The sequence below is a fragment of the Colletes latitarsis genome, chromosome 2, assembly GCF_051014445.1.
Source record: "Colletes latitarsis isolate SP2378_abdomen chromosome 2, iyColLati1, whole genome shotgun sequence".
Taxonomy (NCBI): Eukaryota; Metazoa; Arthropoda; class Insecta; order Hymenoptera; family Colletidae; genus Colletes; species Colletes latitarsis.
In genome coordinates, this window is record NC_135135.1 from 27,234,082 (window position 1) to 27,252,383 (window position 18,302).

General features: G+C 38.5%; 1 protein-coding gene across 4 annotated transcripts; it reads left to right on the forward strand.

Annotated features, from left to right (window-relative positions):
- Positions 1-301: 301 nt before the first annotated feature.
- LOC143351518 (proton-coupled zinc antiporter SLC30A2) lies at positions 302-17,834 on the forward strand. 4 transcript variants are annotated; one of them, XM_076783095.1, is made up of 6 exons: positions 302-454; positions 14,465-14,658; positions 14,738-14,854; positions 15,693-15,841; positions 16,373-16,524; positions 16,754-17,834. In XM_076783095.1, the coding sequence occupies exons 1-6, from the start codon at positions 423-425 to the stop codon at positions 17,349-17,351; spliced, it is 1,242 nt and encodes a 413-aa protein (XP_076639210.1). In that variant the 5' UTR covers positions 302-422; the 3' UTR covers positions 17,352-17,834. The 4 variants fall into 4 exon arrangements, with proteins under 4 accessions (XP_076639210.1, XP_076639208.1, XP_076639207.1 ...); XM_076783093.1 differs by lacking the exon at positions 302-454 and adding an exon at positions 593-762; XM_076783092.1 differs by lacking the exon at positions 302-454 and adding an exon at positions 3,074-3,452.
- The last annotated feature ends 468 nt before the right edge of the window (positions 17,835-18,302 follow it).

Below are 18,302 nucleotides of genomic sequence, written 5' to 3' on the forward strand. Positions count from 1 at the left end.
GTCTGCTTTTTATTTTTCGATAGCATGTTCTGGGTACGATACTAATTTCGTCTCGAGAGTATGTGCAAATTCATGGGTCCTCGGAAATTTAGTTACGGTCCGCTAGGGGTCCATGGACCACGGGCTAAAAGTCGCCGCTCTAGTGAATAATATCGAAAGATCGCGCGTCGATCGTCTTCGCTGGAAATGTATAAACTCGACGACGTTCCGAAAGAACGGGGACTTTAGTTTACTACTAATGACATCTTTCAGCCAATAGAAAAACGCAGACGTCGCGTCGCGATTCGCCGTGCGTGCGGTCCAAGCTCTCCGCGTTCGACGTTCGTTTTCTCGCACGCGCCAGTATTATTCGTACAAATCTCGAGAGAACCGTGTATTTTTCGTATTTCTCGCAGACAAGGATCGGCGGCTCTATCGGAAGAATGGACGAAGCTAATCGAAGCAATCAAATATCGTACGTAATAACAGTTGTGTTCTTGTCGTTCAGGATCAAGATGTTCCCTCGTGTTCTCCGTTTATAACGTAAACACGAATCGCTCGATCGAAGTGCATAGCTGTAATTCGGTATGAACACGTCAGGCTTGCGACACTGGTTCGCGTAAAAGTTTTCGTTTCTTGTACACTCGCGGAGGGATCAAGTCGCGCGAGATAATGCTCGAACATTAACGTTTCTGCGCGAGTATCGATAAATCGGTTGAACGAGAGATACCGACCGCGTGTTTACACGATTGGATGGTCCCGTCCCGCTCTCTCTATGTTCTGGTAAGCAATGTTAAAGTCACTTTTCGCGAAGTTTTCGAATAGCTGCGCAGAAGAAACGTCTACCTCGTGGCGCGATCGGGCGACTAAAATGCGCGCGATTTTGGCAGAACTGGGCGGTTGTGTAGAATCGAAATAACGTAGGAGATTGCATATTCGTTGATTCGTCGTTTTCGCGTTCCTCGTGTATCTGTATATACAGGGTGTTCGGCCATTCCTGGGAAAAATTTTAATGGACGATTTTAGAGGCCAAAATAAGACGAAAATCAAGAATACCAATTTGTTGATCGAGGCTTTGTTAAAAAATTATTAACGTTTAAAGTTCCGCCCATAATGAATTTTTTTCTAGAAAATGCGCAAGATTTCGAGGGTATGTGTAATGACCAAAAATTATTGTAATTGACCCCTGCAACTAAAAATATTTTTTCCAGAACGTTTTGAAATTTTTTTTTTCCGTCGAAAAATTTCACACATTCTCGAATTTTTTTCTCGAAAGTGGGTAGAATTCCGGGAGTATGTCTAATGACCAAAAATTATTGTAATTGACCCCTGCAACTAAAAATATTTTTTCCAGAACGTTTTGAAATTTTTTTTTTTCGTCAAAAAATTTAGGCGCCAAATTAGATTTTCGGTAAGGAATTTTTTTCTCGATAGTGCGTAGGATTTCGAGGGTACGTGTAATGACCAAAAATGATTGTAATTGACCCCCGTAACCGAAAATAATTTTTTTAGAACGATTTGAAACATTTTTTTTTCGTCGAAAAACTTCAACACCTTCTCGAATTTTTTTCTCGAAAGTGGATAGGATTTCGGAGGTATGTGTAATGACCAAAAATGATTGTAATTGACCCTCGCAGCTGAAAATAATTTTTTCAGAACGATTTGAAATTGTTGAATTTAATTGTTAATAACTTTTTAACGAAGCCTCCATCAACAAATTTTTATTCTTGATTTTCGTCTTATTTTGGCCTCTAGAATCCCTCATTAAAATTTTTCCCAGGGGTGGCCGAACACCCTGTATATGTATACACACCTATATCGATAAGTATCAAGTGTCGCTAAAACGCGTTCAGAGTAATGCTATTATTCTTGAGCACTAGATTGTTTGAACAACATTATCTCAGTTCGTTGCCTATGTCCGGATGTATCGCCTTGTTCTATTTATAGCGTAATTCGACAAATACGAAAAGCAACATAAATATTTTTTTCAGTCGCAGTCTCAGTCGAATCGACGATGTTCGCAAAATTATTTAACACATTCGTGCTGGTTTTTTCTCTCGTGAATCATTGTATTTAACACGTTCATTGCTGTGGAATTTACGATAAATTTTATAGTAATTTCATCAACATTGAGAATCAATACTTCTGTTCGTTACGATACAATTTGAAAAAGTGTCAAAGATATCTTTGAACAGTGAAATCTGGCATAAACCTGAAGTGTCGAAATCTGCACCCTCGACGATCTCTTCGTGGTTGCACTGGAACGCTCAGAGAAAAACCCTTGGTCGCGATGTTTTTCAAACTGAATCATAGTAACATTATTTTTGTTACGTTTAAGAAGTCTCGTTTCTTTCGATATCGCCGTACAGTAAATACAGTTGCATTTACACATGCGTACATTTGCGTACGATCGCTTCGAATCATCCCTAAACTTCTTTACCGGCCGAAGTACGTTTTTATCATGCGGCGAACGATTTCGGCCGTGACTTACCGCACCGCGCCGATCGCATTAAAGGTGGTTATTCATCAGTGTTCGCCTCGAGGTACTCTCATTTGGAGGTGCACAATCGAGGGAATTGTTTCGGTAAACGAAGGAATTCGAAACTCGCGAAGAAAGAGTACACACGTATCTCGTTGACGCGGCGACGCGACCGTCGGGGAGTGCGAGCAAAGAACGGTAGAGGGGGCATCGATTTGCATCGAACGAATGGCGTCGATCGGACCGTTGAACGCGATCGGTCCCCCTTTGGCTCGCGACACGTCTCGGAAGCGCGGGAAATCCAGAGCGGACGGGAGCATTCGAACGCAAAGGAACGTCAGGAAACGAGAAAAACAGGAAAGGCGATAAGTCGAGGCGCGACAGAAACAGAGACAACGACAGGGGAGAAACAGATAGAGGAAGCGCAGCGGTTGGCGGTGGAGGGGGAACGGGACGTTGCGAGAGGAGAGACGCGTACGAAGAGCAGGGGCAGGGAGGGGGGATCAAGAGAGAGAAAGAGAAAGAGATCGTACGTGGGAGCGAGTGTAAGAGGGACGAAGTAGGAGAAACTTATTGAGAGTTATCTGGTAAAACAAACGTACTAGGCCGGATAGAGGGTTTCCTACTGAAAAAGACAACGCGAAGCGGCAGGCGGGTTTTGTTGTTTTATGTAACTGGTGTCGCGCGCACAGTCCATCCGCGTCATTTCGTCGCCGGTCAGCGGAGGACCTAACGGCTCTCGATACAAGTCGATCACTGTCGCGATCAGCTTCGTTATTCGGTTTACCGACGGTTCTGTTCTCCTCCCCCCTCCCCTTTCTTTTTCTTCGTCTTCGTTGCTCCCATCGCCGCTTCGACGTTCCCTCGTCTCTTCTTTTCCACATATTTTTCGATCGATCGCGGTGAATCGATTCTGTTCGCGGTGGGCATCGTCGATCGGCGCCGTCCAGTACGCCATCGCCACGAGGATCATGGACAACGAGAAGATCAAGCTGTGAGTTCTCGATTATCCTTGCGGATTCGATACGATTCGATCGGGCACGATCGGCCCCGCGGTCCCCCCACCCCGTCTCCCGCCAGAGAAACTCCGTTAACGCTACATCGGTGCGCGCGTCCTTCCGCGATCGTCGCTCGCGTCACGGTCTGCGATTTTCGTGCGTCGAAACCGAGAGAAAGTGACCACGCGCGGCGACGAATCGCGATCGGAACCAGGGAACCGGGCTTGTTTTCGGCCACCAAAATGTCAGAATTGTTTCTCTTCTCGCGCCACCTGAAATTCCATTCCCGTTGATCAGCTTTCCTTCCTCCCTTCCCGCTTTCCATCCACGAAAACACGTGTCGCTTAATATCCTCGATCTGCTTAGCGTCTAAATATTAGCGGGATATATTTTTGTCTCCTTTTTAAAACAGTTTATTGAAGTAGAGTAGCCTCTGGTATCTGATCGTGTTCTATTATCTGGTTTTGTTGTTCGAACACGTGTCCTTGTAACGTATTCCTTCGCGTATTAATCCTTCCTGTCGCGAACTAATTACGTATTTCTGGTTATTCAGAGACGGAAACGTATAACGACATATTCGTGAAGGATTAAATTTTTATTTGTACGTTGTGAAATATTTTACTTCGTTATTTTTAGGAACTATTTTATGGGAACTTTTACACAGTCGTTTATTTATCCTCCCACCGAATTAATATGAATATTCGAGACCTTTTTTTGATTGTTAATTACGTAGTGGAATGTCGTGAAAAATCGGTGTTTCCTTTGGTCAACGGTTTATCGTGCTTATTAAAATAGAAAAATTTGCATCATGTGAAAGTGAACATACGTGTGTTTATCAATGATGTGGAGAATATGTGAAGTGACGCACATTCCGTCAGTGTTACTTGACCGGGAATCACGACAACTTTTCATAATAAGGAAAATGGTATTTACAAACTCCGGGGAAAGTAAACGTGATTACAGAAACGTAGTGTATTTTATACTTAAAAACATAAACCTCCTTCGCGTAAGAAATAAAATATTTTTAAACGATACCTACTACCAGGAAGCCTCGTATCGAAAATCAGTGATAAAAGATAAATTTGCTATCTCGAATTGACGAAAAATACAGAAGAAATTTCATAAAATCGCAATAAAATATTGGTGCCTTTTAAACGATCCATGGAAACAGAAGTGTAATAATTAAAACTAAAATTCATCCGGTATACAGGGTGTTCACCCTTAGGAAAAATTTTAATGGAAGATTCTAGAGGCCAAAATAAGATGAAAATCAAGAATACCAATTTGTCGATGGAGGCTTCGTTAAAAAGTTATTAACGTTTAAATTTCCGCCTGTAAAACGGCAATCTGCGTGCACGCCATAGCGTGATAGTGTGAACTTTAAACGTTAATAACTTTTTAACGAAGCCTCCATCAACAAATTGGTATTATTCATTTTCGTCTTATTTTGGCCTCTAGAATCTCCCATTAAAATTTTTCCCAGGGGTGGCTGAACACCCTGTATAGTTCAGATTTTTTTTCGATTATCACATTTTCCAAGCGATAACCGTATGTTGTAAGTAAGATATGATTCACAACGATATTCAACCACTATAAATAATCGTGTTCTAAATATTGATAATCGTAGATACCGTTTAACAATTTCGAAACGTGAAATATTTTTTATTCTGGTATGAAATTGTCTGAGCAGAAAATCTGGCGGTTATATGCGTGCACCCAACTATTTGCAAGCCTCTGTCTCGTGTATGCAGCATTTTGAACAATTACTCTAATAGAATTAACCTTGGAAGATAACTTATCTTTATTTACCACCATTTTAATTAAAAATGCGTCCAATGCCAGTGTTTTCTATAGTTAACATCAATAGTTCTTAATGTTATCGAACAATCACTTGTAAATCCATAGTGTGGGAATTGTGAAATGGCCATACCGTTCTCCGGATCTAAACTCCATTGGATTTCCATTCGCGACGGAAATTAAAGAATGTTGTTTACCATAATCGCCGGAGGATATAAAGCAAAGAATTACCTCAGCGTACGCTGCAATTACGCCGCAGGAAATAGAAAATTCATATAAGTCATTTATTGCGGAACTTCATTATTGTATCAACGCGAACGGAAGCCATTTTGAACGCGACGTGTAATTTCGAAGCGTGTGTAAGTAAAATTTTAAATACTTCGAGATCGAACGACCTGGTTATTCTCTGCAACGATGTAGAAAAATAAATACGCATTATTCCAGTTAAAAAAGCATCGATGATCTTGGTATTCTCGAAAAGAAAGAACGACGACGCCATTGTTGGTGAAATGGGAACGCTGGGTAATAAATGGTTGACAATTTTTGGATACCTTTGAAAGATTGAGGAACGCGGGATAAATTTTGATCGATGACTATATTTCCCCTCTGTTATCTCGGTAACGGTAGACAAAAGCAAAACGAATCGGAGGAGATCTCGCAGAGCGCAGCCAAACGGAAAACGTGGATCGAATTACGATGGTTGATATTGAATTCCTGTGGTCACCGGTGTTTAACCAGTATTTAATTACCCGCTATCACCTGCGTTTACACGCGATCGAATTCCAACGCGACGATCCGTAATACTCGCGTTAAGTGGAGACCGAGAAAAAAGGTTTTGTTCGAACAGAAAATAGGAAATAACTATTCGAAAGAGTGTTTCGCTGTTACGTTTCTTTCAACGTTTATTTTTCTGCCCAACTGCAACAGAAAAAGATACGTTATCAAAAAGAAAAACAGTCGAGTAAAAAGAAATGCTTCCTGTATAGTAATCTTATTTATAACTAGTTCGATAACCGGTACTTCATACGGGATTCTACTCAGAAACCAGTTTTTGGAGAATGCCAAACAGAAACTTTTGTTGAGAATTGTAATTTTATTTTTTAGACTGGCGTAGAATATTTTATTAATTGATGACTGTCAGCACTAGTGTTTTCAACCCTTTTGGGATCATTAGTCGTAGACTACAGGCTCTACAATAATTGAAATTGTTATTCGAACTATATAAAATTAATAAGTGTCTTTTTCCACGGCGAACAATTGAAATTTACTTCAAAATTCACTTCTCACGCGTATTTAAAATTAATATTTTTATCGTTTAATTAAGATATCGAATCGTTGCATATTTTGTTTTCTCACTTGTTGCAGATTGCTGCACAATTTATTGCACTCGGGTGACGGGAATCATTTTTTGGAATTCGGCGAGTCGATTGCGTAGAATTAATTATATCTGTTCGGAATACTATTCAGGGTGTTCGGCAATTCATGGGAAAAATTTTAATAGGAGATTCTAGAGGCCAAAATAAAACGAAAATCAAGAATATCAATTACTTGACTGAGGCTTCGTTAAAAAGTTATTAAAAAATTAAATTAAAAAATTTCAAATCTTTCTAAAAAAATTATTTTTAGTTGCAAGGGTTAGTAATAATCATTTTTCGTCATTACACATACCCCCGAAATCCTACCCACTTTCGAGAAAAAAATTCGAGAAGGTGTGAAATTTTTCGACAAAATTAAAAAATTTCAAATCGTTTTGGAAAAATTATTTTTGGTTGCAGGGGTCAATTACAATCATTTTTGGTCATTACACATACCCCCGAAATCCTACGCATTTTCGAGAAAAAAATTCCTTACCGAAAATCTAATTTGAGGTTAGAAATGGTTCCCCGAATTTTCATGCGAATCTTTAAAACGTCATAACTTCTGAACGGATTAGACAATTTTAATGTTTCAAAATGCAAACTACGTGTATTTTGGTGGAGAATATGTATAAATCGTAAAAATATTCGAAAAGCTGGTCCTTGACCCCGCAAAATGAGAAAAACCCCATAAAAATGGTCCAATTTTCAAACAACCATAACTCCTACAATTGTGAATATATTTCAATGAAACTTCATTTTGAAGTAGAGCCCATGGATACCTACAAGAAAGTATTGGACAAATGATTAAAAATGAAAAATGAATTTTTAAGAAAAATCGACAGGGGGTAGGTGCCTAAATTTTACGACGAAAAAAAAAATTTCAAATCGTTCTAAAAAAAATATTTTTGGCTGTAGGGGTCAGTTACAATCATTTTTGGTCATTACACGTACCCCCGAAATCCTACGCATTTTCAAGAAAAAAATTCCTTACCGAAAATCTAATTTGTGGTTAGAAATGGTTCCCCGAATTTTCATGCGAATCTTTAAAACGTCATAACTTCTGAACAGATAGGACGATTTTAATGTTTAAAAAAGCAAACTACGTGTATTTTGGTGGAGAATATGTACAAATCGCAAAAATATTCGAAAAGCTGGTCCTTGACCCCGCAAAATGTGAAAAACCCCATAAAAATGGTCCAATTTTCAAACAGCCATAACTCCTACAATTGTGAATATATTTCAATGAAACTTTATTTTGAAGTAGAGCCCATGGATACCTACAAGAAAGTATTGGACAAATGATTAAAAATGAAAAATGAATTTTTAAGAAAAATCGACAGGGGGTAGGTGCCTAAATTTTACGACGAAAAAAAAAATTTCAAATCGTTCTAAAAAAAATATATTTGGCTGTAAGGGTCAATTACAATCATTTTTGGTGAATAGACATAACCCCGAAATCCTACCCACATTCCAGAAAAAAATTCGAGAAGATGTGAAATTCTTCGATAAAATTAAAATATTATCAAATCGTTCTTTGGTGGGCGAACACTCTGTATAAATTTACTCAGGGACGCCATAGTTTCTTAAACTATAACGTACGTTAACAAAAATGAAGTGTATCAAAAAATTATTCACTACGTATTTGTCTCAGCGCGTGATTATAAAAATAATTACAACGATGATAAATACAATTTATTGAAATATTTTCTCACGTCTTATCGAAAAAGTTCTGCGTGACTTTTTTTCTTATCCTGATTAAAAATTAATTTATTTACCACGTGTTCGTATTTCGTACCAAACAAGACAATTAAAAAGATAAGTTGCAACAAAAAGACGACGCCCGAAATAGCTGGTTCCATTTTGGCAACGTATCTCTTTTTAACGACGCAGGTATAAACGTGGGTTCGTAAACTCTTTCTTCCCGCGTTTACCGGGCACCGTGTTTACATCGTAAGCTTTCGCGAATTGTGATTCGTGCTTTCTCTTTTGTCGCGAGCGAGCAATGTAGTACAACGATGTCGCTCTGACATTGAAGGCATCGCGATAAATCAGTCCGTGTCTAAACGTTTCATAGTTAAGACAGTGTTATCAGGATGACTTATTCTAATATCGAGTGGGTAGTTCATGTATGCTTGATGCACGGACGAGCTAACGGGGACACCGCAGAAGCTCGTCGTCTCTATGCGTATACCTTTCCTTTTCTCGTGTGACAAAATCCGTAAACCGGGAATGTTCGCACGTGTCCGACAGTCTACGAAATATCGACGTGAAGCGTGTATTATCGCAGAAGAATATCATTTTCAGCGCTTTCTTTGAGTGAGTGTTTGGCATTCCTAAAATACTGCGAAACGGAACGCGTTCATATCTTGGGAAGGAAGAGTTTCCGGAGTTGTGTTTATTTATTCACGCTTGGAAAACGCGACACGCTATCGAGCTATCTATTTCAACGTGGCTGCAGAAACAGAATTTAATTACTATTTTTATAACGGCTAAAAATACAGTAAGAATACAGGGCTTAATCGGTGGTCATTTTTATAATTACATTTGATTGTTTTTAGACCGTGTTGATATTTACTATGCTTTCAAATGCACGGCTTAACGCGAGTTATCGGAAATATGAATTATGTACGTGCATACAATTAAGCTGTTAGATAAATTTCTGCTGTTTAATAGAATGTATTCGTTTGTAAAAATTTCATTAAATGCGAACGATTTTGAATCTTTGAGCAAGCAGTGTACATACGTAATGCTGATGGACAATATCCTTATCTAGATAAAAATTTCAAATAACAAACAAAAGATGAACAAACGTATATCAGTTAGCCGTTCGATAAAAATGAAAATTACAATTACGAAGCGTAATATTCCACAACGAGGTGATAAAAATTCAATTATTATTTAACTTGGATTTTTCATTGTTAATCTTTGGGTAGACATACACATACGTAGTAACATGCTGTGCTTGAGGGTATTACATTATCTTACACGTACGATAAGTTATTTTCCTCTGTATTCGCAGTGACTAAGTTTTGGAATACTTATGGTAATCACTGTACGAGTACTTCCGTTTTTCAAATCGACGCAGGATACTGTTTCTATTGTCCGGTCTCTTTTTACGATACGGTTGTTGCTAACATAAACAGTTTTGTCACTGTGGTTGAGATATCGTTTCACAGTCGATGGACATCCGGTGACTCAACATAGTCACTACGGAATCAAAACGAGCTATATTTTTAACGAATAACCCATTAGAAAATTATATACAGGGTGTCAGGACACCCATGGGAAAAATTTTAATGGGGGATTCTACAGGCCAAAATAAGACGAATAACCAATTAGAAAATTATATACAGGGTGTCAGGACACCCATGGGAAAAATTTTAATGGGGGATTCTACAGGCCAAAATAAGACGAAAATCAAGAATATCAATTTCTTGACTGGGGCCTCGTTGAAAAGTTATTAACAATTAAACTCAAAAATTCCAAAGCATTCTAAAAAAATTATTTTCGGTTGCGGGGGTCAATTGCAATCATTTTTGGTCATTACACATACTCCCGAAATCCTACGCATTTTCGAGAAAAAAATTCGAGAAGATGTGAAATTTTTCGGTGAAAAAAAAATTTTTCAAATCCTTCTAAAAAAATTATTTTCGGTTGCAGGGGTTAATTACAATCATTTTTGGTCATTACACATACCCCCGAAATTCTACACATTTCCGAGAAAAAAATTCCTTACCGAAAATCTAATTTGGCGCCTAAATTTGTCGACGAAAAAAAAAAATTTCAAATCGTTCTGGAAAAATTATTTTCGGTTGCATAGGTCAATTATAATCATTTTTGGTGAACAGACATATCCCCGAAATCCTACCCATTTTCTAGAAAAAATTTCGAGAAGATGTGAAATTTTTCGGTGAAAAAAAAATTTTTCAAATTCCTCTAAAAAAATTATTTTCAGTTGTGGGGGTCAATTACAATCATTTTTGGTGAATAGACATATCCCCGAAATCCTGCGCATTTTCGAGAAAAAAATTCAAAACGTGCGGAAGTTTAAACGTTAATAACTTTTTAACGAAGCCCCCATCAACAAATTGATATTCTTGATTTTCGTCTTGTTTTGGCTTCTAGAATCTCCCATTAAATTTTTTCCCATGGGTGGTCGAACACCCTGTATATTAATTTTTGGATATTCTTTTTTTGCGTAATAATCTTGGACAAAATTATTAGGTTCAATTCAAAGAAGATTATTCTCTTACGTAGATCGATATCGATCGATAAGTGATACTGAAAAGCACGGATTTCCCCACTTAATGTGTCGAATAATTAACTTACATCTGCAATTTCAAACTATATTCGAATTCAATAGCTTGCGTTACACGTTACATACATTTCATTCAATAAATTCACGTTTATGACAAATGTACAATCGAAGTAATTTAATTGACAATTATCCCAATCGATTAGGCTACTATGTAATAACGTTAATCGCCTCGAACGATCAACGATTATACGTTTCGAGTGATATCGTCGATCGTTACATTGTTCCCTTCCATTTTCCTTGCACTCGACAAAGTCAACAAATTCATATGGTTTCGTTGGTGGAACACGAAAACTGTGTTCTATTTGAGGTTAGGGTTACACAGCTTTAACGTATTTTAATTTTCTGGGTTTGAGGTAAACAAGTCCTGCCTTATCAAATCATTTTTTTCCTTCGTTAATTCAATAATAAATAAACAGGAAGACCGTTCCTAGAGAATATTGTTTAAATATATGCATTGAATTTTAATATTACAAGACACTGGTAAAAAAGTTCTTTGTCTAGCCAAACTCGACACAGGAGAGTAAAGTGATTCGTAATTTGAAAGATAACGAAGAATTTCTGACGAAATTAAATAAAATTTTTGCCTGTCGTGCTTCGTCATTCGATCGGTTTTGCACACGGCATTATCGTCGGCGCGTGACAGACGCAGAAACTTGATTCTTTCGGCGGTGAAAATCGTCATGGCGGATAACGATATACCGTCTACGTATTTGCACACGGGATGGATCGTCCGTGATACGTATTGTCAGATAGCAGAGTCGCACGTTGAACGATAACAATTGATAAAAATTCGATGTCACGTAAAACGCGTGCACGTTGTTCAAGCAACTTATCTCGACAACGCGTGTGAGTTTCCAAACATCTCCGTTGTTTTCGACGGTTCGTTTCCGCCTTCGTGCAGTGAAAAACACAACTTCACTTAACCCTCAACGATCCCAAAAGTTTGCCATTCAAAAAGCAATTTCCGACAGAGCACATAATATCTATCGTATGACAGATTAACAGAACAAAACAGTTTTGTTCAATGCTAATTAATGACTCAATTTTTATAATCTTTTCGAAATCCTACGCAAATACGCGAGTGAATTTTTCATAGAAACTCTTCTACCGTAAAGAAGGTTCGTTTTAGGTATATTTTGATGAACTTTTGGCGGCAAACGTGGTCGTTGGTCAAGTGGTCAATGCGGAAGCGCGCTGGGTCGGTCCTTGCTTCTGATTCGACGAAACGGTCGCAGCGTCGCGTCACGCGTTCCCATTGGCTCGCCGCGAAGAATCTTGGGCGGTGCTTGACCGCCACCAAATCGTTTTGCACGCTGAAAAGTCGCTAGTTTGTTCCTAGCGGCTAGGATTCGTCGCGCGACGATCCACGGCGCGTTTGCACAGGATCGAAGATCGAACGGAAGTATAACGATTTTCAATTCGTCGTCAAGTGACAGTAATATTAAAAAAAAAGAAATTTATTACCGGTTAGCGGGATCGAGAAAATTGCTTTATTCACGTTTCAATAAAATTCATGTAATAAGTAATCAATTACAAAATGGTTTAGTGAACCGTAGAAAAATCGTATTTTAAATGTGCGATTACCGTAGTCTATGATCGCTCGATAATAATTAGTACGTTAGACGCGTTATTAGTTCTCGCTACATTATTTTTTTTTTTGTAGTTTCACATTTAGTTTTTAGTTTTATCTATGTTTGGGATTATGTAAACAATTTCACCGACGGATAACAAAACAATAGGTGGAGGTTATCTGATTGTGTATATATTAGGCCATTTAACACCAGGAAGTCTCTCCACGCTTTATGTTCAGTCTTTCACCGATCTTACGAGTAAGATGTAAGTATTACACTCACTTTCTAACGGGCTCTTTGCACGGTGATAGTGCCTGAAAAGGTTTCGAAAATAATTGTTCCGAACCATTATGAATAATTTCTGGTCGAAAATCTTACGAAGAATATATGATATTATAATATTTTGATGATTTTTCTAGCCGTTATTTAACTTCCATTTTTTAAAAGAATCGATATCTTCTTTTCGTATTCGAATTCTGGTTGGTCGATGTAACTCCCAAACACAGATTTTTATTATTGTTTCCTATATATACCGTGGGAAAAATTTTAATGGAGGATTCTAGAGGCCAAAATAAGACGAAAATCAAGAATACCAATTTGTTGATGGGGGCTTTGTTAAAAAGTTATTAACATTTAAAGTTCTACTCGTTCCGAATTTTTTTTTCGAAAATGCGCAAGATTTCGGGGGTATGTCTATTCACCAAAAATGATTGTAATCGACCCCCGCAACCGAAAATAATTTTTCCAAAACGATTTGAAATTATTTTTTCCCGTCGAAAAATTTCGAACCTTCTCGAATTTTTTTCTAGAAAGTGAGTAGGATTTCGGGGATATGTCTATTCACCAAAAATTATTGCAATCGACCCCTGCAACCGAAAATAATTTTTCCAGAACGATTTGAAATTTTTTTTTTTCGTCGAAAAATTTAGGCGCCAAATTAGATTTTCAGTAAGGAATTTTTTTCTCGAAAATGCGTAGGATTTCGGGGGTATGTGTAATGACCAAAAATGATTGTAATTGACCCCCGCAACCGAAAATAATTTTTTTAGAATGATTTGAAACATTTTTTTTTCATCGAAAAACTTCAACACCTTCTCGAATTTTTTTCTCGAAAGTGGATAGGATTTCGGGGGTATGTGTAATGACCAAAAATGATTGTAATTGACCCCCGCAACCGAAAATAATTTTTCCAGAGCGATTAGAAATTTTTGAATTTAATTGTTAATAACTTTTTAACGAAGCCTCCATCAACAAATTTGTATCCTTGATTTTCGTCTTATTTTGGCCTCTAGAATCCCCCATTAAAATTTTTCCCAGGGTTGGCTGAACACAATAAAATACACACGCGTCCCTGTACGCCGCTCGTTAGCGATAATTATAAATAAAAAGTCATAAAAAATATCTCGAAATGAAAAGTAGACAGTCGGTAGTTACTTTCATACACACACGGTAACGCTGTATAACATTAACATATTTTAGTTCACGTGCATATAACTGGAAATATATTGTAAATAAATAATTCATCGTTAGAGAAATTGTTCATTACGCCGTATCACGTAAACTTCACGGAAACGGTAAATAATGAATCTTTTAATTGCACGTTTAGAAATCAGATTCATTTATAAATTGTTAGGTACGTTTACTTAATGGGAATTTGCATTTACAAATTGCAGCGAAGTAATTTGTTAAAATCGACACTTTGTAAATATAATTCGAACTTAAGATACTCGAAATGAAATTCTCGTGTAACAAATTCAATAAACTTATCTCATAAGTTGAAGGTACAATGTTTAAAAAATAACCTTCAAAAATTTTATTTTATTTGCAAAAGTTACAAAGTTATTTATGATGATTTTTATTAGTTATTCGAGAATAAGTTTTGCCCAATTCTGGGTTCAAAATTGTTACACGAGAACCCCCCCTCTCTCTTTAATAGAAAAATAAGAGTTTTTATTTATTTGCAGATTCGAAGATAAAGCTGTGTACGGGTACGGGACGAGTATTCCACCGAACAACAACGAAGTCGAAGAGAACGAAATATCGACGCCAAAGAAGGTGATTTTCTGCGTCCACGGGAAACTTTCTGGCTGCTGTACAGTCGTTAAGGGTATGTCTGCCGACGAAGGTGCAGCCGCCGATTATAACAAAAATTCTTCCAGTAAGTTTCGTCCCTCTGATCGATTCCGATCTATCGTCCACGGCTGTTCGGTAATTCTTCTCTCGTTTCACTGTTGCAGCCTTGACGGAAGACCATTGTCACAGAGAAAGAAATGAGGAGATCGATAAAAAGGCAAGAAAGAAACTACTTCTTGCTAGCACGCTATGCGTAATATTTATGATAGCGGAAATCGTAGGTAATGCGCCACTAAACACACGTGACAAACATATTCGCTGTTGCTCGAACGTTACCAATTAGTCGCTACTTAAATACAGGGTGTTCGGCCAACCCTGGGAAAAATTTTAATGGAGGATTCTAGAGACCAAAATAAGACAAAAATCAAGAATACTAATTTGTTGATGGAGGCTTCGTTGAAAAGTTATTAACGTTTAAAGTTCACACCATAACGCTATGGTGCGCGCGCAGCTGTCCGCAGATTGCCGTTCTACAGGCGGAACTTTAAACGTTAATAACTTTTTAACGAAGCCTCCATCAACAAATTGGTATTCTTCATTTTCGTCTTATTTTGGCCTCTAGAATCCTCCATCAAAATTTTTCCCTGGGTTGGTCGAACACCCTGTATCTCCTCAGATAGTTACTTGACCAGCGGTAGATCATGTTTTATTAATTCATGTATACCGTCCATACTTCGTCATAAATTCTCCTGATTCCTAACTTTTGAGCAGCAGTGGGTATATTAAAGAAGAAAGAATACCCCTGGACGAAATTCTGAATTAGTGATTAGAATCTTCCAAAAAGATTGTTTCGTTATCAGTCAGGATTTCATAACTTACGAATCAATGGCTTAAAGTTATAAATCGTTATAAATCAGGAAGCAAAGTGACTGAAAAAGAGCAATATTTTCTGGGTCACTTAGTATTACGGAGGCGCAATTTATGGGCAAAAAGTCGAATTTTTTTCGCATCGTGAACATCGTTCAGGGACATTCTTTATAACCACTTGCAATATGTTTCTAAAAGAAATCGAATAAGAAGCAAGATAAATGGTTTTTTAGCTAAACAATTCTATTACAGGTGGAATATTATCCAACAGTTTGGCCATAGCAACAGACGCTGCGCATCTGTTGACCGATTTCGCGTCGTTTATGATCTCGTTATTCTCGATATGGGTTGCCAGTCGACCAGCGACGAGAAAGATGCCCTTCGGGTGGTACAGAGCGGAAGTACGTATACCTCACAGTCGTACAATACAGTTTTTGCACTCTGTATTAACCCTTTGCACTCCTCTGACGAGTGTGACTCGATATCAGTTATTATCTCAGAAGCTCCTTTTTCAAGTCCAAACTAAGGAGGTATCATACACTTAAAAATTACAAAATACAATGATAGTGCAAATAAAAAAGATATTTCATTGAATTTGTTTGTTCCTCTATTCGCTTAAATTGCTCTATTTTTTGTTGGAAGCCGCTGGTAACAGAATTGAAATATAATTCGGAGTGCAAAGGGTTAACCCTTCTGCAAATTAAGTTTTGGGTATCATTTTGTGATTATTTTGTCGATTATTTTTGGCTACTTTATAAGTGCACGAAGTTTCATCAAAGTAGAATCATTATAAAAATTTTGTCCACTGCACCTGCCACTAGCAGTAAGCAAGCAGTAAGCTAGTAAGCAAACTGTGAGCTAGTTTACTTCTAAACGAATATCTCAAATCAGCCATAACGCGGCCATTTCTAACTATTGTTAAATCGTTGCAGGTAATAGGAGCATTGACGTCGGTTTTGTTAATATGGGTAGTTACTGGAATTCTGTTTTACCTGGCTGTGGAGAGGATCATTCACCAAGACTTCAAATTGGATGCGAACGTAATGCTAATCTCGTCTGCCGTTGGCGTTGCGGTAAATCTAGTGTTAGTGATATGTACCATTAAACTATAATCCGTCCAACGATCGTCCGTCATTCAGTCGGGCAACTTTTACTTACGAATAACGAGCACAAGTTTTGTAAATGCGTGAAACAAAGAAGGACCTCTCCCCGAAAATTTGGCTTCGTTAATCGCGAATAAAATTTGCCCAACTTTGCCGTCGTCCTAGCCGAATGACTATCGGTTAATGTCAGTGATCGGTTCTGTTTCGCAGAATGGGTTTGTCGTTGCACCAACACGGGCATAGCCACGGCCACAGTCACGAGCAGTCCAAGAAGAAAACGGACTGCGTGGAGAACGGTAAAGTTGACAACGAAAGCCACGATAAAAAGAACATAAACGTGCGCGCTGCTTTCATCCACGTCGTGGGAGATTTCATTCAAAGCACGGGGGTGTTCGTCGCGGCGTTGATCGTTTACTTCAAGCCGAGTTGGAGCATAGTCGACCCAATATGCACCTTCTTGTTCTCGGTGCTGGTGATATTAACTACGGTCGCGATAATCAAGGACGTGATTAACGTTCTGATGGAAGGTATACCAAAGGGATTCGATTACTCCCAGGTGGAGAGTACGTTCATGCAAATAGAGGGGGTCTTGAAGGTGCACAATCTTCGTATTTGGGCCCTCTCGTTGGATAAGACTGCACTGTCGGCGCATCTGGCGATTAAACCGGGAACGAGCCCGCACGACATACTGCGCACGGCGACTAGAAACATTCACGACGAGTATAAGTTTTTCGAGATGACACTTCAGATAGAAGAGTTCGACGAACGGATGGAAAATTGCAAACAGTGCAAGGCGTTGTCGCAGTAAATCGCCCGCCACCTTCGGATTTCAATATGGCGCGCGCGACGAGCTTCGCCCCAGCGGCCAACTTCAACTCTCGAGACTCGAAAGGTCTGCAGGCGAGCTGAGAATGCCTCGAAACGAGAGGGCTGAGCATTTCCAGCCGCGTCGTACGCAACAATGGCTCAGGAGGTTGCCACATTTTCCACAACCGCGAGGAAAACATTTTACCATGGAATGGAGCCTACTCCCATAAGCTAATAGTCGATAGCAATTGCTCAACAAGAAAAAGTATAACGCTGCTTTGATCGCGTTAGTTTTATTTCAATCGGTTGGTCTAAAAATCCAACGCACGTTATTCTCGTTATTTATTTTAACAGTGACTTTCAGTGATGTGATCAAATTAAATTTTATATTATCGAAATGATTTATCGAATATTTAACTTTACTTCGAAATCGAAGAGTTGTCGAGGTGTGAAGTGTTGAAACATGAAAGAAAAAAAAATGTATCCAAAGTACCTCTGTCGATTTATTTTCATTTTTATACGGAACTGGGCCTACGGTCAGTTCCGTTTCCTCTTAGCAAGCCTGATGTACCTTTCAGAATATTTTTGTGATTTGTACATATTCTCCACCAAAATGCTACCAGAGGGCTTGAGGTCGGGAAATAAGCGCCATCTATCGTTGAAAGTAGCAAACTATTCCACAACAAACTTGGACGTTTTAGCACCAGAGGGTTTGAGGTCGGGAAATAAGCGCCATCTATAGTTGAAACTGGCAAACTATTCCACGATAAACTTGGACGTTTTAACACCAGAGGGTTTGAGGTCGGGAAATAAGCGCCATCTAGCGTTGAAGGTAACGAATTATTCCACGACAAACTTGGGCGTTTTAGCACCAGAGGGTTTGAGGTCGGGAAATAAGCGCCATCTAGCGTTGAAGGTAACGAATTATACCACGACAAACTTGGGCGTTTTA